Source organism: Drosophila teissieri, chromosome X, assembly GCF_016746235.2.
Source record: "Drosophila teissieri strain GT53w chromosome X, Prin_Dtei_1.1, whole genome shotgun sequence".
NCBI lineage: Eukaryota > Metazoa > Arthropoda > Insecta > Diptera > Drosophilidae > Drosophila > Drosophila teissieri.
Genome location: NC_053034.1, coordinates 5,331,223 through 5,358,227, shown reverse-complemented (window position 1 = coordinate 5,358,227; position 27,005 = coordinate 5,331,223). Strand labels below are relative to the sequence as shown.

Genomic DNA, 27,005 nt, shown 5'->3' with positions numbered 1-27,005 from the left:
GCATCGCAAGTCAAGAACAAATCGAAATTGACAAATTGTCGGACGCCACTTCCCTGTTGGCTCTGTCTAATGGTGTAAATTCCGCCCGAAATGTGTGACAACTGGTCAGAGGCACTAGAAAATGTTACGATCTGCATGATGGATGCCATTTACATTTGGGATGGCAAAGGTCAAGTCCCAGATTATAGAGATCAAGTCCCAAGATTTAATAAATCTTGGTGCGAAATAATCACTTGCCAGAGCTATTCACAATAAAAACAGTTGTTAATTAGCTTTATATTTACAATTACTTTTCTAGATTTTGCACTTCTTTTACACATTCTAGTACTAACATAAACATCTATAAACAATTAAGGCTTTCATCTTTTGCGTCTAACCAAACATAAACAGTCATTAATAAAAAGAAAATTGTGTCGAATAATCAGCATTTTATTTTGAACAATTCTGAGTTTTATTGGCCACTTAGAAATATTTTGGGTATTTCACGTTCAATAAGTGGTTATTAAAATAAATATGGCATAAAATCGAATCAACATTTTATAAAGTTCAAAAAGTCTTAAAAATGTGCATAAAGAGATTTCGAGAGGCTATTTTAACTGCCACGAAAGTGGCCATCCATCAAATGTTTATCGAGTGTTTTCCGTTTTGATTGCTAGCTGACATTGCGCATACGACCTGTTATCTGCTCGAATTAACGAAATAATTGAATTCGATTGTTTGATTTTTCAGCTGCTATTCAATGGCGATTTTTACACCCAGCCAGAACACAGAATCTTCACCATCGATTTCTCAACGTGAAAATTGTTCGAGTTTCTTTATTTTTCTGCCAGCCATGCCCCCCCTCTACTCTCTACCCCCTCACCCTCCCTCTCCCCCGCGCGTACTGGAGAATCGCCCCTCAGCGATTCGCTTTCCACTTGAGCCATCGATTTTCGATTTTCCAGCTGCTGGGCCTTAGTTTTCCCTCGTTCCCATTTGGCTAGCCTTCCTCGCCTTTTTTATTTTTTTCTCTTTTTTGGGTCGCTTAAAACAAATAGAAGAAATAAAAGTGGGGTATGCAGGTCATGTCACTGTTCTCTGTCTCGATTTTAATAATTAACAACCGAAAATGAAGCAAAAATAAAAAGTTCTCCCAGCATAAAAGTGCGCAAATTCATTTTTTCGAGTACACAAAGGCTGCAAGTTGTTTGAGAACCAATAATAATAATAAACTAAATTAGAAACATTAATATTACGAAAAATAGCGCTGTCTTTATTTAATATACGTTCATTTCGTTTTCAATTGTTTCCTTTTGATCCGCAATTTGAAATCAATTTTGAAGGCAGTCACGTGTGGAAAGACAATGCGACACACGCAGGTTCATCAAATTTACATTAGGATTCGTCGCCCAGATTCGCATTTTGGATTTTTGTGGCTTTGGGGCAGCGGTGCCCGCTGGTCGATTCCAAATTAAAGGGTCTTTGATTGGGCACGGTTTCTGGGCTGTTGGATTGCGGCAGCCGCGCCTAATCATATCGTTTGGGGAGAAAACCCGTCCAGAAACATGTGCAGTTGTCAGTCGATATTAATAATCGAACCTGGGAGCATGCAAACGGACCACAGCTGTCGCATGGAGACGCACATTGGACCAATTGTGGCCTGATTTTGTGGCCAAAATAATTTGCGTTTATGCAAGGCAATTTGCAACGCATCAAGATTCCAATTTAGCCTTAGAGTCTTAGACTTCCCCTTTTGCATGTGGCAGTTGACCTTAACACACAAAGTCCTAATTGAATTCGAAACGAGCCTAGTTATGCCCGTTTAAAACCTCAACAATTACGATGTTGATGTGTCAATAACTCAGATGTCAATCGACGGGCATTCCAATAGAATTCAATTAATGTTTCATGTCAAGGAGTTCACTATTCCAGAGATCCTGGCCTTCAATATTTAATTTAAAAATTTATTGATTTGCCCTTTTTTGTACTGTAATAACTTACTTTCATGTTGAGCCAAAAGGTGTGTGCAGAAAATCTTTAAAAGTATCTTAATGCCGTCCCCTGTTTTGCATAAACTTGGGATCCTTACATTCGCAAATGGCTGAAGGAAAGCGCTGTTTTTCCCTCTGCTTTGCCCACTCTGAATTCCTTTTGTTTTCTGGACGAAATTTGTCAACCCTTTCCATTTTGATTCGGCTTTCACTCAGCCTATAAATATATATATATTTCTTCTACCTGTTGGGTATGAATTTTGAATGAGTTTTTGATTAGCTTTCGACATCCGTAAGCCAGAGACTGTAATAGAATGCAAAAGTTTTTGCTTACCACAGACTGTGTGCCAACTTTGCATTTGGTCAGCTGCGCTAGTGGATATATGCGAAAAGATACACATGTATCATGCATATTGCAGAGTTGGACAAAGTTGTGATAATAATTAATTAGGTTGGAGTTGGTCTGTGAAAACTTTATTCTGCGGAAAAACCAACGACAGCAACGAGAGTAGGGTAAATACAATTTTATAGCGCTTAAAAGAGATTCAACGAATAGCCAACAGAAATTATGTTTTGTTAACACAACAGAGTTTCCAGTGGCAAACTGCAAATAAATAAGCATTTATTTTGGCAAATAGGGAACAGAAATGAATATTTCATATAAAAACCTAACAGGGCAGTACAGTTGACTAAATTCTGCAAAATATTTGGTAATTTAGATTGTGTACAGTAAATATTTGAACAAATATTAAAAGAGCTGTAAGCTGAATATGTAAAATGTGTCAGCAATAACACAATTTCAGGGATCTTACTCTTGGCATTATGGCGACAAAATCCGAGTGAAATCCAAAGCCAAACTGGAAATGAATTATAGAAGAGATAATGCCGCACGACAGCTAATCCAGTAAGAGTTATCGCCCTCGCATTTTTGGCCTATATGCGATAGCCAGTTGATGTGCATGTTATTATTATTATTATTTCCCGCGTCGTTTCAGTTTTTTCTTCGGCTGCTCTCCAAATAAGCTGATAAGCAGATAAGGGCTGTAAAAAAAATAAAACCAAAAACGAAAAAGCAACTGCGAAAGAAGCAACGAGTACAAATAACTTGTTAACATGACTTTGATTGTGATTTATAGGACACAGACCATAAACTTATCGCAGCTAGACTGTGAAAAAAAAGAAGAGCTAAATAAAATAATTGTAAACTAATCGGAAACGTGTCAGCATTGGCAATAGCCTATGCATATTTTTTAGGAGATATGTAAACAGTTGTTGCTTTAATTTCGAACGTTATTGATTACAGATATGGCAACATCAAATAATTATTATTATTGATTATTATTATTATAATAATTATTATTGACAATTTATTGTTTATGCACAACATCGCCTGATTTCCAACACCTTAAGCTGATTGCATTTTTTTCTTCATCTATGAATCGAGAACCAGTTTGAAGCTTTAAAAGATTTGGTATTGCAGATATTAAGTTTATTCGAGCAAAATAAAACGTTTCCCTTTTGGAAAACAATTTAATTGCATAGCACCTCAAATCGGGCCAAAATCCTTATTTATCCTTTCAATCAATCGATAAGACGCATCCTTTCAGCTGTCTCCGCATTCTGCCACGCCCACGCAGGAGATGGCAAGTGGTGGGCGTAAGTCTCGACTTTGTGATGCAAATAATTGCCAAGTTTTAGCCGCAAACAAGCATCCCGAGTACTGAAAATGCAACAAAGTCGAGTGCAACTTTCCTGCCCTAATTGAATTAAGCGAAAGTTTCGAATTATCGGGAGGGGGAGAGGGTTGCAGTGTGAAAAGTGCCAAATGGAAAATGGAAAATAGAAAAGGAAAAGTTGCCACTGAGTTGCCGGTGGCAACAACATTACACACCGTCCATGTAATTAAGTCAGCCACTGACCAGATTCAACTAACTTTGCAACCTTTTGGTGGCACCCATAAGTGAATGCTCTATGAAATTAATTAATTACAAATTAAAACGTGAATTTCAACGCTATTTTGGGTACTTATGGTGACAAAACAATGCCAGCTTTCTTCGAAACTATCCTACAAATATTTCATTCGGTCAACTATTAAAACTATTATTTCCACTATTTAAAGGACCTGTCATTATTATTTTTATAGCAGCTGTAGTTCTGCACATATTTGGTCGCAAATTTTAAACTCAAGATAGTTGCGAAATGTGTATTTTGTTTACTTTACCGAAGCCACAATGAAATACATTGTTTAGCACACTTTTAGGCAGCGGCACTTCGAAGAACATTTTCTTATCTTTTCTTTATTATTTATTAATATTTATTAAGTAAAGAATCCGTACATCATAATATTGTATCTTAACACAATAGGGTCGTGCGCATCAAGGCGCATGTGAACATAGATATATAATATGATAAACTACCTCCTAAGTGCGGAACATACCTGGTCAGGTCCATGATGCACTGCATCCAGAACGACGACGGGGTACCCACATGGCCTCTGGAACCACTACCACACACAAACTACTACTTTTCCTATCACTTCATAACTTCCGGTCAACTGATCTATGAGCTGTCAGAGCGGCTATCCCATGAGGATTGAGTCAGAACTGATTGGGAATTGCAAGTATTGGTGGACGAAATTTTGTTTTACATTACATTAATTATGTAAAATTATGTAAATTATGTAAATTATGTAAATTATGTAAATTATGTAAATTATGTAAATTATGTAAATTATGTAAATTATGTAAATTATGTAAATTATGTAAATTATGTAAATTAAGTAAATTACAATATATACTAAATAACTTTTGATTTGTTTAATGTTTGGCGTTGAATAATACCTATGTTTCAATACTCAAATTTAATGTTGCAAGTTAAATGTTACAATTAATCAGATTTGTACATTCACTTAGCTTCGCCACAATTTGTACATTTATTTATATATTCAGCACATCTTTAAAATCAATGTAATCTAGCCAAAACCAAGTACTTAATATACGATGCTATTTTTTCATGTTGAATGTATGCCTTTCACATGGCTACGTGCTAGGACGAAAGCCAATTATGAGCAGGAGCTTGGGTCTCGAGCAATTTTCCAGCGTTCATTTGCAGACAGCTGGTGGTGCTGTGGGTGGTGCTGAATGTGGTGCTGTGGGTGGTGCTGTGGGTGGAGCTGTGGGTGGTGCTGTAGGTGGTGCCTCAACCACACGTCCAGAATTCCACTCAGCTGTAGTAGCTTCGCTTAGCCCGGCTTTTGGCCCTGTTTACGTGTCAATCGAAAGCAGCGGTCTGGGTTAACGGAGGTCGCAAGAGCCCCATTGTTTCGCTGGCCTTTTGCATGTTACGTTATGATTACTTTGCCACCAACCAACGTGCCACCCACCGCAACCTGCCACGCCACCCTTTGGCAACTATAATTTCGAGGCGAGAAAAGTTTAAATGGGGAACTCCAATCAAATTCGATAATCGACTTTCACTGGTTCCTTAGAGTGAACTCGATTTCAATTCATTTTTGAGAACGGCGTAATCAGCGGGTCCTTGAATTCCGACGTTATTTTCCTTTTTAAGGGGTAGCATTAAAGGCTCCATTGGGCTTCTATTAAATTGTTGCACAGTTTGGTGGAAAATAAAGATGTTCTCTTAAGCACACTTTCACACTTTCCAAAATTCAAAAATAGTTTTAAACAGCTTTTAGTTAGCGTTTAAACATCCAGCGCGGCTAGACTTAATGTTTTCCACTAAGCAGCAACTCAAATACGTTGCGCAAATGCTGTGGACTCTTCCTCTATGATAAATGAACTGCATTTGCAACTACTTGAAAACAAAACTTTCACAAGCCGCAAATTACTTTTAGTTTCCCTGATTCTAATGGCAAAGAGCGAAGGGCTGTTAAAAAACGCATTTGCTGGATACTTTTTTCTCTTAACGAAAGCCGAAATAAAAGTTTCCAGCAAGTGTAATTGCATTGGATTCACCTCATCGATCATTACTGGAAAGTGCAGAAAAGGTGGAAATGGAGAAAATGAATGCGTGTCAATTTGATTTAATAATGAATGGCACTTGCAGAAGTTGCGCCAAAGAGGTGGAAACTTTCCCCTGCCTAGATTTTCAATTTCGCATTTTCAATGCCGCTCTGCTCATTGGCTCACCACCGCATCTCGTTTGTTGATTTGTGAAGCTTTTATGCCTTTTCTGTCGACATTTTATTAGGCTTTCTCTCAACAAGTATACGCAACGTGGCCCGCAGGTCTTTCATCATTTTTATTCGGTTTCGTGCGGGGCATACCCCGATTCTCGTTTATTTTATTTTTGGCTGCCCGCAGCGTATTCAAAAATTTATCAATTCTTGCGGGGAGCAAAGCCATAAATTACCTTTAGAGTGAAAAATCTTGTGGTATTTTTTCTTATTTTTTTCTTATAAATAACCATACAAGGCTTACATTGAATGCTGTAATACTCTTCATACGGTTTATGAATTTTTGAGACTTCATTTTCTCGTATCTACACTTTTAAGTTAAAGAGAGAAGCTTGTTTTTCTTACATGATTAATGGCGTGTGTTCAGCTTCTGGAAAAGTTGAATTTTTCCTACCCTCTGCGGCGACATAATGAGCACTGTCATTAACTTGTTTTATGTCGCCTAATCAAGTTGCTTTTTGCCTGACCAGTGGGAGAGTAAAGCCGCCACCATGGTTTTTGCGACCTTGGGTTTGCGTTCGGCAAACAAATTAACCGGGCATGAAAGGAAAACTAAGAAAATGCGGTGGAAAATCCGGGGAAAGCTGTGTTGAATGGCCACCGTTTGTGGCCCGAGTATCGGCAATTAAAGGCACACGAAATGCCAGGCCAAATTGTACTTAACTAGCTGATAGCTGGGTTTTGCCAGTGACTAAATGGTAGCAAACTAACCTTCTATTTCGATTCAATAATGTTACTGCATCGCATCGATAGAACCAATAGCCTTAAAAAAACGAATAGCAAAATAAATATATATATTTTTCACTTCGCAGCAAACTGTGTTTACACACCTGGCCAACGCGAGTGCAAACAAAGCATAAGTGATTAAGATAGTAAAAACCAGGCAGCAATAAGCATATTTATTGTTTCCGGGGCGCACAGTGCGTATGAGCGATTTCGAAACAACTCGTGCACTCTTATTTATTTTCGTCGTGCCGAAGTGCTCCTCGATGCTTTGCCCGGCTAAGTCCTTTCCCGGGGTCTCCTTAAGTGTCCACTTCCTAGCAGGGATCACTAAGCTCCTCGACTCTTATGCGATGTCCTTGCTGACTGTTGCCCGGACTTTCTGAGCTGCCGGGCTCCCGGGCTGCCGAGCTTCTCAGTTTCTGAGTTTCTGAGTTTCTGCTGGAGCCATTAACGTTGATGCGCTTAATGCCAACGCACACATGGCCACATCCTCGCGCAGATACCAACACAGACTGGCGCACGCGGCAATCCTTTGGCCGTATTATATTTATGTGTGTGCTTATTATCCTTATCGCATATTTCGTAAGAAGCTAGTGAGTGTGAGAGTGAGAGTGAGTGTGTTCGCCGCGGATGGCTGGCAAATGTCAAGCTACGCCAATGAAGCTACACTCACAAAAAATGGCAGACACAAACACTCAGAGTAGACCAAAATCACAATAATAATTGCGCTTGTATGTCGTGGTACATAAAACAATATCCGAAGGCAATAATATATAGCCAGCTCAGCTGCAATATACGAATACTGTTAGTGTACTCTGGTTTTGGCCTTTCGCTTTCAGTCTTCAAATGATAGCGATTGACAGAAAGTCGACAGTTTGGATGGCTGTCACTCGTTGGTCCCTCGTTCGCTGTCCTCCCCTTGGCTGCTTTCTGTTCCGTTCAATTCCAGTTCCTGTTTTGTCCTCCAGTTGGTTGTAGTTTATGCAAAATATTTGCTCTCCGCCCCACGGTCTCCCACTTTGTTGCCATGTTGACAACTTAATATCGGAGCAACAAACAAAAAAAAACAACACAAAAAAAAATATAGAAAAAATACAGAAAAAAAAACAAATAAAAATACTCATTCGACGACCGGAAAATCCTCAACAAAGAAAGGAAAGTGGGCGTGGAAGGAAAATGCCATTGGGTGCACTACTCGTTTGATGAGATTACATATGTCTTCGGCTTCAAAAGGCTGTGAAAATGTTTTCATACTGCAACTTTAGTCTGGTTTTCCGAGAACCAAATTAAAACGTGGGCTTAAAAGGAGAAAATTTGTGAGGAATTTTTAATTTAATTTGCAACTTGTTCATAGTTGTCATGCAGTGTTCTGGATGTAACTCACTCCAAATGTCTCCTTCAACCAGCTCACTTTTTCACATTTTATTGTTGATAAAGTCCTCGAAAGAGTCGTCCAACCAGTGCAGCTAGACCAAGTGCTCTAGGCTCAATTGCTGCCTCTGCATTCTGGCAGCTAATCAAGTTTACACGCTTGTTTCGGGGGTCAGGGGTTAAAAGGTGGGCGGAAAATGGAGGGGATTGGCTGGTTTTCCGCGCAAGGGAAAATTGTTGACAGGAATTCTTTGATGGCTGCCGGTTACGGTTACTGTTACTGTTACGGCAAGGTGGGCGATGAGAAATCCAAAAAAAAAAATATAATAGAATGTAAAAAAATTGCTTGAATCGAGGCGAGGGCTGGAATTTGAGTGGAAAATCGGAAGAAAAATATTCATGGATGTTACTCAAACTACTTTTTATGAAGAGTAAAGTATGCTGGTAAACACTTTCTTCCGCCTAGCTCGTCTTTCTGATCCTTTCTTACTTAACTTACTTAACATACGTCATTGTAATTTGAGCTCGTGCTGGTAAAAAGAATGAAAATGTAATGTGTTGCCACATTACCTTTTGAGACATATTCATAACGACCTATGATTCCGGGCTATACTCGAATATTCTTTTCCCTTTTACTTCACCTGAGGGTACTTTCACCCATCAGTGTCTCTTTTATGTTTTTCCTAGCCATCATATTGATTTCGACAGGAAATTGCTTCAAATAAATTGTGATGGTGGTATTTATATAAAAAAGGAACAAGATGCTTCTGCAGTTTTTGTCAACAGGTTGTCTTTTGACAGCCGCCAGCATATTTGGCTTACATAAAACCTTTGTAAGTTGGCATAAAGACGGTGGTAAACACGTGCACAGTAAAAAAAAACATCTGCTTTCCCGTTTTCTTTGTTTTTTTGCTAACTATTTTGTATAAACAATAATCCCATAAAATCCACATTTTTTTACTCCAACGTTCATATGTCCCAGTTGGAAATTAAAATATTATTTATGTTATTATTGCAAGTATGACAAGTTCGACTTGACACCTGTAGTTCATATTTTGTGTGAGCCATTAAGCCGGTAGTAAACTCTTCATATTTCCGTATAATATAACCAAAGGCCGGGAAAATTCTTTATGTTTGCCTTCCTTGCGTTTTCCCGAGCACACAATAACTTTTTAATGAACATCGTTAACAATAACGAGCTCAAATCAGTTTTCATATTGTCGAATGGCCCCTGGGTTTTTCACCTGTTTTCCCTGGGTCCCACTTTCCATTTCCATTTTCCACAAGCCACCCTTGCCCCCCATCCACCACCTCCCTCCCCCGGCACATCCATCTAATGGGTCCGTTTGCTGACCCTCGAGCGTGTGTGTGTGAATTTAATTTGCCTCCTAATTTGTATGAATATTTTGTTTTTTGTTTGTGTGTGTTTTTGGGAGTGCCGCACGAGCTCTGCTCCACCCACCCCATTTCGTGCAACCCTTGCCACTTCCCCTAACAATGCTCAAACAGCTTCCGTTTCCGCTTTTTCCTGGTTATTTGTTGTTTACCTCCTGCGGAGGGAAAGTCTGGTGTATAAGTGTTCCCAGCTCGCTGAGCACACGAGCCACAGCAACTACGGAGACATAGAAAGAAATTTAGAGCTCTAACCAAAGTAATTGTTCGTTTTTTATGTTTTTTCATAAATGCGGGAATAAAAAAGGAAAAACTTTCGCTAACTTTTCAAGCATTCCAGTTGTATAGGGATTCAAAATATTCATTTTTTTTTTACAAAGAAAAGTGCACTTGTTTCGCTCGCCTGACATTGACACGCCGCTGAGCTAGTGGTTCCGACGTGGAGGGCTGGTTAAATGTGGCAAAAACCACTTCATAATTTAATTAGTGCTGGCAGCCTCGTTCCCATTTGCCAAGTAGCGCTTGCAGCTGGAGGAGCAGGTGGAAAGATGCGAAAGACACGGGAGCAAAGTCAAAGGAATGTATCTTTTGGGATTCAGGCTTCAGGCCATATTTCTACGATTCCTGTCAGCCGACTGCGATTCGTTTTTTTCCTCTTGCACCACGTACTGTCAAGGAAAAATGAACAATTAATAATTCCAATAAAAACAAATCCCGCTCACGTTCAACTGAAGCACGCACAAAACATAAAGAGCAAACAAAGAAAGCCATTCCCCTCAAGGGTTGAAGAGGAGTTCGGGGGAAATGGGGGCGTGACCAAAGAGCAAATGAAAATTCCGCTCACTGACACAGAAACATAAACAGAAGATGGGAAAAGCAACAGAAGACCGCACAGCGCAGGAATATGAAATGTTGTCAGAGAAAAGAGGCGAGCAACAAAATGAAAGTTTGAGGCGAGGAAAATGGAAAAGCGGATTAAAGTGAAGCAAAATCTTATAAAAAGTACGAGTTCAAAAAAGAAATAGAAGAAAGGTAAGCCATTTCACACACCTCTAATGCGAATAGTGTGGCACAAAATATCACATAGTAAATAATAAGAAAATGTTAGATTCCAGTTAAAATAGAAGGCGGTCTTAAAAATAACGAAAATATAAACCTCAAGTGTTCCGATTTTACAGAGCACTGAAAGTAAACAAACAATCTTGTTGCTGTCTCACGAATGAACAAATAAAAGCTTCTTTTTTTACACAAGCTGCCCATGTTTCCTTTATAATTGCTCAATTTTCCGCTTGATATAACTTCTTAGATGTTTTTTGTTTTTGAAGGGCAGCTGTTGAGCTGTCACTGGTCGTCAAAATAAATAAATAAATAAACTTACAAATGGGCGGCTACAATATCTTTTGAATACGCATGTACATGTAGAAAGTATTTGGGAAAGCTGAGCATCTTCAATGAAAAATCTTTAACTGGGACAATTACTTTTAAGCTGAGCTGCCAATGAAACATGAGTGGCCACAAAAAAAAAACAAAAAACGAACAAAGAACAGTATCAGTTCCGCAAGTTGTACTTGGATCATAAGCCAAACGCTTCAAGTGAAACCAAAAGTGAGCAAACGCGCCGGCACAGGAAAAACAACAGCACAGGAGCAAACTTTGCCTCAGCTTTCAGCTTTCACCTTTGCCCCGTGACAGCGTTCTTCCGTCTCGTTCTTTGTCTTCGCTTTTTCTTTCATCTCGCCCGACCGCTTGTCATTCGCCTTTTTTTTTGGCCATCGGAGCATGCATCTTGAGTTTGGCTGTGTGTTTTAGAGTGGGAAAATGCTGGCGAATGGGCAAACTGCGACCATCACCTGCGCATTTTCCAGCAGTATTGTTCCATATTTTCGTCAATTTTATATTTTTATTTGCTGTACTCCTTGTTATTCATTGAATTACTATATGTAATTGCCTCCTATGCGGAGCAGGACCCCCGGGGATGCCAACGCACAATATTAAATCGCCTTAAAAAAATGTGAGCGAGATGGCAAACAATTTATCGGGTTGGTCATGTGTGAGCTTGAAGTGCCTATAAATATTTTGATAGCAGTAACTGGAAAAATGAGCAAAGCCAACGGCAGACACTCACCTGTCCATTCTCCCAGTCAACCAGCCACCTGATAAGGGCACCACAGGCGGTCCTCGCTAAAAAACATTGCCTATTTATGGGGTGCCATAAATGTTGGCTATGGGAATATTGACAGCTGTCCGGGCGTCGGGATGATGGAAAACAAAGAAAATGCTGGCGTTTTTAAATATCTTTTGAATGTTTGCAAAACCGAAATTTTTGAAATTCCGTTCCGGCTTCGGGCTTGTGGTGTCTACTGTACCTGTCCTAACCGAACAATTTGCCACAATAGCTCGGCCCCTCACTCCTGCTCATTTTAGACCGCTTTCTCCGGTCTTCAAGGCAAATGTTTGACTGCTTCGCCTGCATGTGTGTGCCCAGTGTGTGTGAGAGTGCTGTGGGTGTGGGTGTATGTGTGTGTGTCATAGATACCAGATGCCCGCGCCCTTAGCCCTTAGACATGCCTCCTTTTGTGGAAAAGATCAACACATGCCCCCAGCGAACTTGAACCACTCGACTCTTTAAAGCTCTCTTGTTCAGAGCGAATTTCCCCAATCGATTTTGCATTTTGCTCGGCACTTTTCAGTCCCACACCCTCACCGGGGAAAAATCGCCTTTTTTTGGGGTCAGCTTTTGTGAACCCAGTGTTATTCTTTTCCCAATTGTTAACCTCCTTGCCGAAAAATGTTGCATGCCATGTTGTGACCCAACTCTCGTTCACCTACTTTTTTAAGGCGAAACTCGAAAGAACTCAATGGGGCGGGGATGAGTGAGTGAATGCCTGAATGGCTGAATGACTGATTGATTAGGGGCGTGGTCGGCGAGGGGCGAAAGTTGCGTGTGAAGAAGTTGTTTTGGTTATTCCCCACAATTCCCTAAAATGTTTCTATTATGGAAATTAATGGCAACCATCATGCAAGTGGCAAGTGGGTTAAAGATCGATTGGCAGACAGCAAATAGTTTAAAATAAATTTAAATTATTGCACACTTAAACCAGCAATCAATGGCACTAATTCTAAGCTACATCAATAAAATGAGCACTTCGAGTGCCTGAATATTAATTAAAATTATGCCCTATACTTAATGTTTGCTGCAAAGCTCAGCATTTCCCTGATAAATAACCCTTGAACAAACACAAAAGACCACGAGGCAAAAAAAAAGGGTATCTCGCATCGCTGTTGGGTAAATTCAAATGTGTATAAGCTGGAAAAAGAGCAATAAATAATGGTGCAAAAGGCAGTTTTTCATGCTGACCAAAAGCCAAAACATAACCGCATCCGAGTGGCTTTAATATATTTATTGTTACTCACTAAATGGGAAAAGCATGCTGCCCCTTTTATTTACGGCATTCCGATATTGCGAATTGAACTTTGAACTTTCGCTTTTCACTGACAGCCGTAGTCGAAGGTATTCTGTACTGAGAACACTCGAACCTCGAACTCTGCGCGACCCCGTAATTTCGCCAATTCCTAACCTACTTACTGCCATCAAGTGATGCCGACCTTAAAGTAACCCCAAGTCAGAATATATACCAATACACCCATACCCATTGTAATCATCAAATTGGTTTTGTGGCTTTGTGGTTCGGCGGCTCAGAGGGTCGCAAACTTCAGCTTCAGCTCATTGTCTTCGACCTTCCAATTTAGCGATTTTAAAGCGACGGCACGCACAAATAAATTAAGCAAATTTATGGCCGGCCGACCGACCGACCTGCGAACTCACCCAGTCGAAAAACGCACCTGGCGAAAACCGAATACCTCTCATTAACCCACCACCGCATCTTGGCATCTTGGGCCTGTCATTTTGTGTGCTCGAAAAAGCCTTGGGCCTTGTTTGTTGTGCTCACACTAGGAAGCTGTGGAAATATAATATTACCCTGAAAGCACGATGCGTATTCTTAGAACAGTAACAGTGAGTAACCCCTTTGGCCAGAAGTTATGAAATTAGATGGGAAATCTTAAGAGGTATGCTCGATTCATAGCGGACTCCTCGACTCGTCGAGCTTTACGCAAAACTTTTGTTAATTTCTTGCGCTGCGTGTTGATTTTTATTTGGCTCAAGCTCTTAAAGGAAAACCACCTTGCCTTACTTGCCACTTTTCTGTTTCTCCGCTCGGCTTTTCCGCCTTTAGTTAGTTTCGTTATTGGCTTTGAATTCGGCCTTCTGTTTTGTGTCTTTGATTGTCGTCGTACTGCCCCGGGCCACGCTCCCGCCTTCCGTGCCTGCGGCTTAAATAGGCTTAAGTAATGTAGCCGGAAGTGGGTGGTAAAGGGGGTGGTTAAGTGGGAGGTGGCGGGGAAAATGGAAAATGCTTAAAGCTTCTAACATTTCACTTTTCTTTCACTCGCATTCCATTATTAATGGAAGTTTGATTGAATTGCCGGCACAAAGTAGCCTCTCCGACCTTTTCCGACTGCCAATTTACATCGTCCCCCGTTTTTGTTTTTTGTTTTTTGTTTTTGTCCCCCGCTTTATTACCCTTCTGCACATTTCACACAAAACAAAAAATGCCCACGTTTTTTTGACAAATTCACACAAATTAGCCGTTGAGCGTAGTGCATCCGTTTCGGCATCCATATTTTCCACCTGCGCCCCCCTCGGCAAATTTGATTTTCCGCTAGGCTAGAGATGGCAAACCCGTGCCATCCATCCATCGCTATGTGGAAAATGCATTAAAATTCTCTTACACCAGCCAAATTCACTTAGCCCGGCATGATGAGCACACAATGATGCAATAAGCCCGCGAGGGCGGGGCGGGAAAACCCGGAAAAGTGGGCGGAAAATGCCGGAAAAGTGGGCGGAAAAGGTGAAACACGAATTGTGATCGCACTTAGGCTCGACTAACCTGACGACCAAAAGGGTACCCATTGCAAACTAGTTTTTAAATGGAATGCTATTATGTTATTTATTAGAACTTTAACACAATATCCAGTAGCCTAGTTATGATTTTCCCCGGCGCCTAATTGTCTACAAGCAATATAACATTTTCGCCGCTTTATAATTTTCACATAGTCCATGGGAAAGAACGTTGGGCCATTACATTAATTCGATTTGATTTGATTTGATTCGATCCAATTCGATCATAACAACCAATCCGTATCAATTACGCCAGTGGGAAATTGTTGCAATCATAGTGCATTATTGACGACGCTAATTGAGTTGGTTGGTTGGTTGGTTGGTTGGTTGGATAGATGGAGGATTTTCCATTTACCGTTTCCCAATGAGTATGCAATGAATCTAGAAAGGTCAGCGGTAGGTTTTCATCCTTTTTTCGTTTTTTACATTATAATGCACTTTTCCGCTTGACGCCGCCGCTATCAAAGTCAATTTGAAGTACATTTATTTTTAATGCATGTCAGCACCGATGTCCTTGGCCGTGAATTGGTTTTGATTGCAAGTACCAGTGTGTGTTTGTGTGTGGAAATTTATTTGGTAAATATAAGCTGTGCAGCCTCTAGGCCCACTGCCCAGTTTTCCATCCAACGCCTAAAATGTGAACGGAAAAGCCAAGCCAGCAGGTTGAAGGTTAATTTATTTTCCTTTCATTCGACAGCTCTTGCATAATCCTTGAATCCTTGAAGGGAAAGGATGGCGCAGTGAATTAAATGTTTCAGCCCTTGGAAATTGCAAAACATAAAATGGCTCTCAGGCCTAATTCTTTTTATTAACTTAATCTAAGCGAGGGCTTTGGAAATTATCTTTATGATAAACGAATAGAATGTTGGAAGCGGGGCATTGTAAAGAGTGCGATTAGTTGGCTTAGATTGTAACAAATCTCTTTAGATATTGGTAAATTTAAATCCGGTTTACGCCGTCGTTCAACTTGCCTTCCAAAGTCAAGAAGTCGTAAATTCTGAAAATTTTCAAGTCATGAGCCTGCCCTTTTAGCACGCCGCCCGTTAAGGAAATTCATTGGGCAGGCATTGAAAGTGAAGTTGATATATGGCTAATGATGTTGACATGTGTATGGGTATGCGTTTGGGTATGGGTATGGGTATGGGTAAGAATATAGGAAGCGGGGTGGCGGAGGAAAGGCTTTGTTAACTATGCCACACACACACTGATACACTCATATACTCATACATGTGTAACCACAAAACGAGGGCGGCGAGGGCGTGGCAATCAACACATGAAGCTTATTGCTTTCGCCTTGTTTGCCGTAAATGCAAATTGGTTTTGTTGCCGTTGTTGTTCCCCCTGCCTCGCAACTGTTTGTTGGCGGAAAGGAAAACGAGCGAAGCGGGCAAATCAAATCAAATATGCACTCTATACAGTCAAGGTGTAATAAATAACGCTGCAAATGAACAATCTAGGTAATGTGCAATCGCATCGATTGCAAAAGTATTATTATCATAGGAAATTTCTGTTTCTGGTGCAACTCAACCACGATTGCAGGCAATTGAGTATTGAGTTGATCGAATCAGGGTAACTAGACTCAGTTTTCTGCTCGAATGGCAATTACTTTGAGTGCCAGGACTCCAAAAAAGCCAAATAGGCGAAGTGTCAACGGAATGCACAAAGAGATAAGTTGGGCAAGGGAATCCTGGCTGGCGAGCCTTCAGTTGGTGGTAAATTCCTATCGTACACTGAGCGAAGCTATGGCTTCCTAAGGATATCACATGCAGCACATTTTCTTCTCCTCTAGTTCCCAATTGTCGTTCTTATTTCCGTTCATGTAACGTGTTTTCTCCAGGTGTATATTGTCGTCATTGTCGCTCCCTTTCGCCGGCAACAAAGCGAGCAAAAGGTACCCATTTGCATAAAACGGCAGTAACATCCTTTCGGCCCCTGTGTGTGTGCATGTGGGAGTGTGTGTGTGTGAGTTGCAAGCGAATTGGCCATGTGTGCGTGACTGTTGCACAAGATGTTGGCTGTTGTCCCCTACTGTTGCTCTTTTTGTTGACATGTGACAGTCATTGCAACCTACCGAGTCCTGACCTTCAATTTTCCGACAATTTGGGTGACTTGCCGAAATAGTGAAAGGAGTTACGCAAATCGTTGACCAAATGAAGTTTAAGTTAGCATTTCCAAGGCGAAAATCTGAGGGAAGCGCTAATTGTTGTTTTTGTGAAGATTTAATTTAATTTATTTTAAATAGATGTTTAGTGGAAAACAAGAATCGCATTCAAATTTAAAGCACACGGCACGTTTAAAAGTTAAAGTAAAAGTTGTAATTAGAGAAATACTTGCGTTTTTGAATGGATTAATACATCAAGTGACATGTTCGATGACCTGTAATAATTTTTCTTTGACCGTAAGCTTCCTTTTAAATGCATTTCCGCTAATGAAATCAAGTTGCATCTGATTGGTTTTCTCCGGTAAATATTGAAAAGCGGCAAGGGAACAGGAAAGGGAAAGGAAAGCGGAAAAGGAAAAGGACCTCAGACATCCGCGCAGAAATCCCGTGAAAAATTGCGTTTGATGCCTGTTTCCCCATTTCCTGCTTTCATTTCTGTTTCACTTCAATCCAAATCCAAGAGAGTTGCAAACCGAATGGGGGGAAATGAGCAGATGCCGGAATACGAAGTCGGAAAAACAAAGTCACGGTTGTAATCAATGTCACCTAATAAAGTATGCTCTGCAGCAAATGACAAGGTGTGGTAAAATTTAAGCTCTCGCGCATTTCCGTTTGTTTTTGCAAAATTAAAAGCATATTGTTGTTAGTTAGCTAGGGTCACCCAAAATAATTCGCTTTTCCACGTGCACTGGCCGCTTGGAGCGTGAAGCTGGGAGCGTGGAGCTTAACAGGGGATGACCGAGACACAGGGGCGGCGAAATTGTGGGGGGGGTGGCTCAGAGTCATGGTCACGGTTCACAGGTTAATTATGCAGCTTGTTAAGGCACACCAGCGAATAAAGCCACGCTCCAAAAAGAACACAAAAAAACGAACGCACGCTCGACAAAAAACAAAAAAAAACAAAAATGAGAAAACGAAAATGTTGCTGCAAAAAAAATCTGAAAGAAAGAAGGTGAAAACAAGAAAATTTCGCCGACGGCAAAAGGGGATGGAAAATTTTTGGGGGGTGGTGAAAGAGATGGTGAAAAGCAGGGGGCACTACATGTTGCGTTCGAGTTCGAAGCCAACTTTGGCCATTCGGGAAATGCTCCACGAACTTTGCTAATGAGGTTTAACGAAATGATTTTATGCAGGAATGTGTGAAAATCGCTGCAAAGTTAAGGCCTTTGACTATGGACAGCTGATAATGCTTTTAATAAATGAGCTTTATGCTGCTTAAAAACTGGCAGAAAAGTCCTTTCCTTGGACTTAAAATACTGCACGGACTTGGCTTTGTGTTTTATAGATAAAATAACTATAGCGAAACATAAAGCTATCTAATTGAATATTCTCCACACTTCTACACTTGCAAATTCGTGCTATATCTTCAAAGAAATTCAGTTGCTTAATTAAACAGCACTTCTTTCATGCGGTGCCTTTGGTTGGTGGGTCAGGGGAGAACCCTGAAAAAAACCCTTTTTTGCGACAGACGGAGATTCCGCTTGTGCCATTCAATTAACGCAGCTCCAAACGACCCTTAACCCAAACTATTCACCCGTGACCCCAAAAAGTATGCAATGCATTGAGGCAAGAGTGAGAGTAAGAGTTTGTCACTCGCGCAGGGAAAATTAAAAGCATAAATTCTGTTCCCCAGAAGCGTACGCGAAAAACGTGAAATAAAAGGAAACCATGTCCCAGGAGAGTAATGGTGGCCCAGCAGCATCGGGAGGAGGTGGCGGAGGAGTAGGAGGCGGTGGAGCTGGAGCAGCAGCACCTCCACAATACATAATAACCACACCCAGCGAGGTGGATCCCGACGAAGTGCGCTCCATGGCCGATTTGGAGCTGGGATCCCCCGAAAAGCAGGTGCAGGTACAGAGCCAAAAGTTCTCCAGCACGTCGAGCACCACCAAGGTGGCCACGCACTCCTTTTCGATGAGCAGTAGTGCCGGCACCACTGTGCAACAAAGCAAACAGGACAGCGCCCAGCAAATCCAGCAAATCCAGCAGATTCAACAGCTCCAGCAACTCCAGCAGCAGCAGCAGTCCCAGAGAATCATATCCAGCTCGACGAGGAGCCAGAGCCTGCAGTCCAGCACGATTGTGGGCGAGGCCACCACCATTTCGAGCGGAGCCGCCCAGATGCTGAGCTCCTCGGCGGCGGCTTCGCTGGCCCAGCAGCTGAAGGCCCAGAGCTCCACCTCGATCATCACCAGCAGCGAGCAGAGGACCAGCACGAGCACCAGCAGCAGCAGCAGCACCCGCTACATAGCCAGCGGCTCCAGCAACCTGGCCGGCGGCAACTCAAACTCGGCCAGCTCGGCCAGCAGCAAGACTCGCTTCCAGAGTTTCCTCCAGCAGCCGGAGGGCGCCCACGGCTTTCTGACGGCCCACCAGAAGCACGTCCGCCAGTTTGTGCGCTCCACATCGGCGCACTCGGAGGCGGCAGCCGGAGTGGCTGGAGCACGGCCTGAGAAGTGCATCCGGAGCGCCTCCACGCAGATCGATGATGCCAGTGTGGTTGGCGGCGTGGAATCGGCCGGCAACTTGACTGACAGCTCCGCCACCGGTGGATCCATGCAGCTGTCGATGAGCAAGCTGGGCCTGCAGCAGTCCTCCTCCATTCTGATCTCCAAGTCGGCGGAAACGATCGAGATGAAGAGCTCGTCGGCGGGCATGCGCACCCAGTTGACCTTGAGCGGTGGCTTCTTGGCGCCGCCGGGCAGTCGCAAAATTACCATCTTGAGTCCCATACACGCGCCGCCCGGTCTGCATGACATGCTCAAGCGGGCCCAAGGACGATCGCCACTCTCGCCCAGAATCAGCTTCCCCGGCAGCGATTCGGACCTCTTTGGGTGAGTTCAATGATTGAATCACATACAATATGCCTCTAAGTTTAGGCTATAGCCTATAGTTTTACTGCGGCTCCGTCTTTATGACAGCGACCCATTTCCCAGAATATTAATTTGATAGAAAGTCATTTGCCACAAGGACATACAATAAATTAAATTTCCATTTCTATGCAAGTCCGCCAGCTCGTCCTCTGAATTCTGCGTAAAGCCTGCTTTAAATTCGGCCATTGTACTGCCTTGCCTTGAATTCAGTGTGGCAAAGGACTCGCCCCAGACCCTCGCTCTAGGTTTCCCCCTTTGCTAATGAACCTGTTTATATAATATATCCTTGCCCGTGTCCTGGACTCTGATGGCACATTGAACCCGCTGCTAATTGTTGACTTGCTGTTGCAAGTCGTCGGACAGGGGGCGTGGCTGTAGGGGGCGGCGGGGCCTTTCATCAGAACGGGAATTTCTAAAGAGACGAGAAGCCTCTTCGCCCGAAAACGTTGTCAAAATGCCAAAATTGTTTGTCATAGTCGTATAATTAAATTTAAATGTTTTTTGTTTTTCACATCCCCTCTACATCCATCGCATCTTTGCCTGCTTCTGCTTCTGTTTCTCGTTCTGGCAGCGACAGCACGTATACATATATATGTATATAAATATGTTAATACCAGCAGGCACGGAAAAAAATAATTTGAAAATAAAGAGAATAATTTTAATGAACCCCGAAAGAGACGAGACACGAGACGAAGGCAGTGGCGGGTGGCGGGGTAATTGAAGCTGCCAGGCCATGAAATTTTAAAGCGCAAAGGAAATTGAGAAAGGGAAACTTAAACAATTATTGGAATTACATCCATTAAATGTATTTAAATATAATGGCAGGCGACGAAAACGAAATGCAAATAGGGCCAAGAGAAAAATGATTTTGTATTCCGAAAATAAATCGCTATTGAAACATTATACGCGCTAATGGTTAAACACAAAGTAACTGAAGCGTAAGGAAAATGGAGGGGGGTTTTTATCCTGGGGGATTAACCAGTTGACAGTTGTTGCTCAATACTGCCATATTTGTTCTTGAAACGTAAACAAAAGTCAGTCTTGAAGTAATCTTGGTCCTTCGCTTAAAATGCAGAGATGTCCTCATTCCCTGCAAATTTACATTAGTCTTATGAACATTTAAACTACAGCTCAAAGTTATTGATGCTGTCCTCCCAAGTCCGTAAATACAATCTAATAAATCGTACGCATAACATGCCATTTTGCGGTGGCCTCTTATCAGTTGGCCAACAAGTCGGTCGCCCCCTTTAGTCATAACATAAATTCCCAAATCAAAAATTCCCCTTGGAATTAGCCAAAAAGCGAAGTTATATAGTGGAGGAGCCAAGGAATTTTGGCTGTTTTTGTTTTTTTTTTTCTGAAGGGAAAGGGTGCTTCCAAAATCTACACAGATTCGGCAGCAGGCCGCAACATTTGCATAGCTTTGGCCACAAGGCACGGGGAGTACAGCCCCTGACCCCTGACCCCCGACTCCCTCCCTGATACCCCTCTACCCCTCACACCCTGACCCCCGACACCCCTCATAAATCCGGGGCTGAAGCTCAGGGCTCAACTTTCGGCCGGTCTCTCGGTATGCGTGACTTATGTTTACAGTTTATTTATTATTAAAAACACACAGACAAATGGTCCGAGAAGAAATGTTTATTATTGTTGCTGTTTGCCTCAGTCAAACAGGCCGAAAAAATAACAAAAAAGAAAATAACATAGCACAAAAATGTATACAGCTCTCCGGGATTTTCGGAGGATGGATGGAGGTAGGGGCAGGACGAGAAGTCCTGGAGGGTGCTCCTCATTTATATGCCATGTCAAAGTCGGCGGTTTGGCTGGCAATGAATTGACGATGAATTTCGACGCCCCAAGCCGGCGAGCTAATGTCTATATAAATTATACTCCAATCTTTAAGCCATCAGGGGATCGGCTCGGTGACGCAGCCCGCATTTTTAACAACTTTAAAAAGGGGTATTCCCCCAAGGAAATCCGGCAATTTTGGATTGCCGTCTTGTTTGTCGTGGGTTAAAAGGCATTCAGGGATTTGTAGGGCGCCACAAGTTGGAACCAAAAAGATTTAAGTGGACAAAAGTTTCACGACATTTAAAGTGCGATAATTGTCGCTGCTGGAACTTCAAGTTTTTTTTAGAAAGATTTAATGTGTGAAACTTTTTACGCTCACAATATGATAAATTGTCCCTTTTATTTACTTTTTTTGCAATTGCCCCTATTTTTGGAAAATAAACAAATTCCTTAGGGCGATTCAACATTGTTAGCCAATATCTAGGTCAATGGGAGGGTGAAATTTCCCATTAATATACCAAACACTTTGCCAATAACTTTTGGGTCTTGTATCCTTGAAGCCAGGCCTCAAAATTGTTGTTGCTTTGAATTTCTGTCAATCAATCAGCCCACGAAATTTGTTAATTAAGCCATTGAACTCTTGTCGAGTTAAGCCAGTAGTTAAACCTTTGGGCCAAGCCCTTCCCCACGTACAAAATCAGAAAATCACCGTATCATCATATAATATTTTAGATACATAACCTCAAGCTTCTACAGCATATTTTTCTCATGCGTGTACGGGTCATCTAACAGTCGTTTCCCTGAGGAACTTCAAAAGTTTCCCTTTTCCAAAAATGTGAAAGATGCAGGCAGTCGGTTTTCCCACGGGAGAAAGTGTCGACAAAAAGATGTTAAAGGGGATTTAGAGGGTTAGGATACGAGTATGGGACTTGGTCGCCTTTAAAAACGTGCCGTTGTTTGCATATTTTATTTTGAAACTCTTCGTCCAACCCACCGGTGAATATTCAGTCGAGTGCTGCCTACCTTAAGGCGCTAATGAAGGTATGTTTACGAAACAAAAGAGGAGTGCCAGAGAGCCGCCAGGACCTTCATTACTGTCAGGATATTAGTTAAAGTCCGTAAGCAGCTCATTACTTTAGACAGTTCCGATATTTAATACACAAGTTCGATGCGGCCTTCGATTTTCGAACTCATTTAGTTGAGCTTAAGCATCTTAACTCATCTCACAGCTTACAGCTGTTCAATTACGTACGAGACACATTAGTCTCATCTGTCGCAATTAAAAACTTTATGACAGGTTTTTCTATGCTTCTAAAGCGCAGCTTAGTTTTGTGATATATTTTTTGTGCCAAATTGTTATTCCCAGAACTTTACGCCCGGGTGTTTTATTAAAAGGCCGTAATTAGAAGGCATTAGATAAACTATTAATTACGCCTCCTTGCTTCACATTCCATGTTAATTTATGACATAGCTTTGGCACATTTCAATGTTACTATTTAGGCATTGCACGAAATGAAATTCGAGCTGAGCCAATAATTAGCAAACATCATGCATTATTGTGCTCATACCATACAGCTATTTAAATTGTTGTGTTGTCTGGCAGGTTTCGCTTTCACTGCTAACATTACATAATAGCATGAATAATATTATGCACACGACACGTGTGACATTTGCAAGGCCATTTTTAAAGGGGGAAAGGATGGCAACGGCATCTCGAATGGCCATTTGAAGTATATCCCTAAGATAAAGGCAATCCGAGATGGGAAAATGCCAGGCATGAGCGAGAAACAGAAGCAGGCAGAAAAGGTGAGCCCTCGGATGCCAAGGAATGGTAATAAACTCAAAACCATTAAAAACAAAGGAACCACGTCGAAAGAGTTAAGGAATTTAATATATTTGTACTGCAAGGCGGAATGGAAAAGCCAATTGAAAGGCGGTTTAGATTCGGTGCAAAAAATTGACAATGCACAACATCTGTGCCCACCTTATATTATTATTATTATTCAATTTGGCGCACCTTTTACAAGAGGTTATTTAATTTGATTTCCTGAACAGCTTGGTCTTAATTAAACTCTGTTTGTTTTCTACATTTTTCCCTAAATTTTTCCCTTTTTTTTGGGGTACGATTTTGGCTTTGACTGCTTTTTTTCCAGCCTTGCAGTGACTTTTGTAACAGCTTCCTTTTTTATTTTCCTCGTTTCCTTTGAGCTGCTCACCAGCTGAGCTTTAAAATCCCTGCTGGGCTTTGACAATAAGCTTAGCAATGCTAAAGGATTGTTAGTCTGTTTGAAAAATGTAATTAGTTTATTGCATGCTTGTTTACGCGAATTTTCTAGGGGAATTCCCGAAAAAGTGCATGCAAAAGGTAAACAAAATCAAGGAAATATATATTCTTTGAAATAGTCATTGATCTTAGAAAGAAGACAGTCCATGAAAAGCTCAATAGCAATGCGGCGAACCGAGAGCTTCGGGAAATTGCTCAGAACTTTTCCCACAGCTTTTCAACACTCTTAAAGTTTCTGGAAAAGCTGCCGAAAGCTTCGAAAGCTAAATGAAACTTGCTTAATACTATTTTTATTGCTTAAGGTCAGGATTTCAAAATAAATCTGAAAAACTTTAGCTTCGAAATACAACCAAATGAAAACACGTTTGCCAAGCTCTGAATTTAATATTTGACACCTATTTCATGAAATGTACTCTTTAGTAGCTATAAACCATTAATAAACCATTAAAGTCGCATTTCAACTCACTAATTAAACGTTTTGCTTCTTTCTCTTTACAGGTAAGTCAATTGAATGCATTTGATACGGTTTCTGATTAATTAAGCGACTTGGGTAAGCTCGATAGCATCTGATTTTTCGGTCATGGAGTATATATTTAAATTTTAATCGCTCGACAAAAAAGCTCTGGTCTTTGTGCGAGCGAATATTGCGTATACGCAGCGTGCAACTGGTTGGTGGGCGTGTCGGTCCGCCCTCTTTTCAAACGTTCACCCCCTCTCCGCCTCCCGATCCCTTTGCCAACGTCGTTTTAACAATTTGACACCCAGGAGAAAAAACAATCAGCAACACGTTGAACCTTGGCATTTTCACTCGGCGTTTTTATGATTAACTTTTCGGTATGTGCAGTGGCTAGACAAGGAAACCGAGCTGACGCACTGAAAGAAATTATATGCCTACAAAGCAATTGGCAGCTGAACAGCCCAATGATTCTTCTTTGGATTATATAGTTTTGTGCAAACAAATCGTTTTTATTATTTATATTATGTGGATATAAACATGACATAATTCTTTGTATTCTAAGGTCAGTTAAGAATATTTCTCGAAAACCAACAACTTTTTCGTATATGTACGGCTTTGTGAGACGGGGCGGTGCGTTTCGCGTGGGCGTGGCAGCCGCCCACCTGGCGCTGCTGCAAGTGCAACTGTAAATGCATCAGGCAACCGAAATGGGAAATGAGAAATGAGAGACGCATGCAATTTGTTTGTCCGCCGGCCACGCCCACCGCCCATCGCCCAGCGCCCACGGCCCATCAGCCGCCCAACCGCCCGCTGGCAGTACCGTTGACTGTGCGTCAATCGGACGGCGTGGTCGTGGGCGTGGCTGTTGGTTTTGGGTACACACGCTCAGCGGGCGGGGCGAAAAATCTCTAGCGAAAGCGGAGCTCAAAGAGCAGGAAATTGAAAAATATTAAGCACGAACACAATCGGAGCTGGAAAATAATGAAAATGTTTTTCGGTTTGCAAACTAGCTTGCGTACGCTTGTTTGAAGTTCTCGACAATCGATGGCAAATACGTTCAAGTTCCAAAGCAAAAGCAACCATACGACACCTCGTCTATGGCACCCAGTAATAGCGCTTATGTTTTTGCATCAGATATCGAAATTTAGCATTTCGTACCACAAGCGCAGGTCTTTAATGCCATGCATTAATTGAACCAATAAGAAAAAGTGAACGAAACACAGAAAAATGCAGGTAATTTAGCCCTCTCATGAAGCCTCATGAAATTCCAGTCTCCCGCGTCGAGAAACACAAAACCAGCGTTTTTGTCACAAATATTTGACTCACGGCCGACGCCAAAAAATCTCGCCAATAAACAACGAACTGAGCGCCCTCCCCGGGTGTTCTATATGCGTTTATATTTATATACATATATACATATATTTGTATATGTATAGGTATATGTATGTATATCTCCCAGATGCCCAGATAGCCAGGACCCCTGCCACGCCCCTTATGCCGCCTATCTCCAAAGCCAGCCCCCTTGGGTGCCATTGCCCATCCATTAGTTTTCTGCTTTTTCCCCCGCCCCTGCATTTTTTGTTCCTTTTTTATTGTTGCGGCTGTTTGTCAAAGCAAAAGTGGACACAGGCCAGCGGGGAAATAGATTAAGGGGGCTGCTTGACACAGGGGGTATTAATAACGTTTTTGCGAAATAGAGTTGACAGAGAGCGAGGTGCAAATAGATAAAATATCACCTTCGAATATTCCAATTGACAGCACTTCTCGCATTCTACAGAAGTTAATACCTAAATATGCCTAATCCACTATTTGTCTAAGTAAATGCTCAAATTGTTTATCAATTTAGCTGTAGATGCCCAGCTAAAACTCTGAAATCAACCCTCGCTGGTAAACTAAGTTCCATTTCGGATGGATCTTCTGTACGCCGTTAATGCAAAGGACCGTAGAGCTGCGATACCATCTGGTTTGGCGGCGGTCATAACCATAACGCCAAAAAGAAGGCGAAAGCTGCGCTCGAGCTCCACCTGTTCTCCCTTTTGGCGGTAAACCTTTGGAAAACCCCACCCCACCACATCGAGTTCCCGAGGAGAATGGCAGCAAAGTTTTTCATTAGAACGAGTGGCGAGCGGCATTTTTGATGGATAACTCTCGCAGGATAATTGCACTTCGAGCCCGGGGCTCATTTCGGGCCACTTTCACCATCGCCGGCAGAAATTTGAAACTTTTAGATGGCCCCCGACCCCGGGTTCTCCATTTTGTTTGTGCGTGCAGCACCTTGAGGCACCTTGAGGCACCTGGGGCAGCTTAAGTGCCTAATGCCGGAATGCTGGAATGGCGAAATGCCGGAATGACGGAATGCCGCCAGTGAGTAGTGCAGCTCGAGGTGTGTTTCTGTTTGCTGACCGGAGAGTTTCGGGCTCAGGGGTGGGGTCAAGTCAGGGGGTCGACTAATCTGGAAATCAAAGCCGCCTCGGGCTCTTATCAGCCAAGTACAAGTTGCTATTTCTACCTTTCACGCAAGCCCAAAAACGTGTAGTCTAGTGTTAGTGAAGACGTCAACCACTTGAGTTCGCCGTCGAACGCTGCAATTGCCCCTCTGCCGGCGTCGCTGTCGCCGCGCCCATCACTTCACCCCAGATTAGTTATCATTATTATTATTATTAGTGTCATTAGGTCTGGCCAATATCCAAAATGCAAATTGCACATGCAAATTGCAAAAGAGAAAAGATGCGTGAATGAAGTTTTCAAGTGCAGTGCGCAACAACAGCAAAAAGACAACAGCCAACGGGCAGCGACGTCGACGGCGCGGTTCTGATAAGAATGCA

At 42.0% G+C, this 27,005-nt stretch overlaps 1 protein-coding gene and 1 long non-coding RNA gene across 13 annotated transcripts in view; one reads left to right on the top strand and one right to left on the bottom strand.

Annotated features, from left to right (window-relative positions):
* LOC122624185 (cAMP-specific 3',5'-cyclic phosphodiesterase) overlaps positions 1-27,005 on the top strand; it is a 99,421-nt gene that overhangs the window by 17,701 nt on the left and 54,715 nt on the right. For 4 of the 8 annotated variants that reach the window (XM_043803651.1, XM_043803650.1, XM_043803648.1 and 1 more), the window contains exon 3: positions 18,409-19,609. The exons of the other annotated variants lie outside the window; for them this stretch is intronic. In XM_043803651.1, the coding sequence (XP_043659586.1) occupies positions 18,444-19,609 (1,166 nt within the window). In that variant the 5' untranslated portion in view covers positions 18,409-18,443. The remainder of the gene's footprint in view (positions 1-18,408; positions 19,610-27,005) is intronic. 8 annotated transcript variants of the gene reach the window in all.
* On the bottom strand, positions 1,251-4,519 carry LOC122624193. Of its 5 annotated transcripts, none has more exons than XR_006326450.1 (5): positions 4,408-4,519; positions 2,783-2,993; positions 2,305-2,574; positions 1,981-2,214; positions 1,251-1,921 (listed from the first exon to the last, which is right to left on the bottom strand). It is a non-coding gene; the product is annotated as an uncharacterized LOC122624193 (long non-coding RNA). The 5 variants fall into 5 exon arrangements; XR_006326448.1 differs by having other exon boundaries at positions 2,783-3,011; positions 4,408-4,518; XR_006326451.1 differs by having other exon boundaries at positions 2,305-2,449; positions 2,783-3,011; positions 4,408-4,518.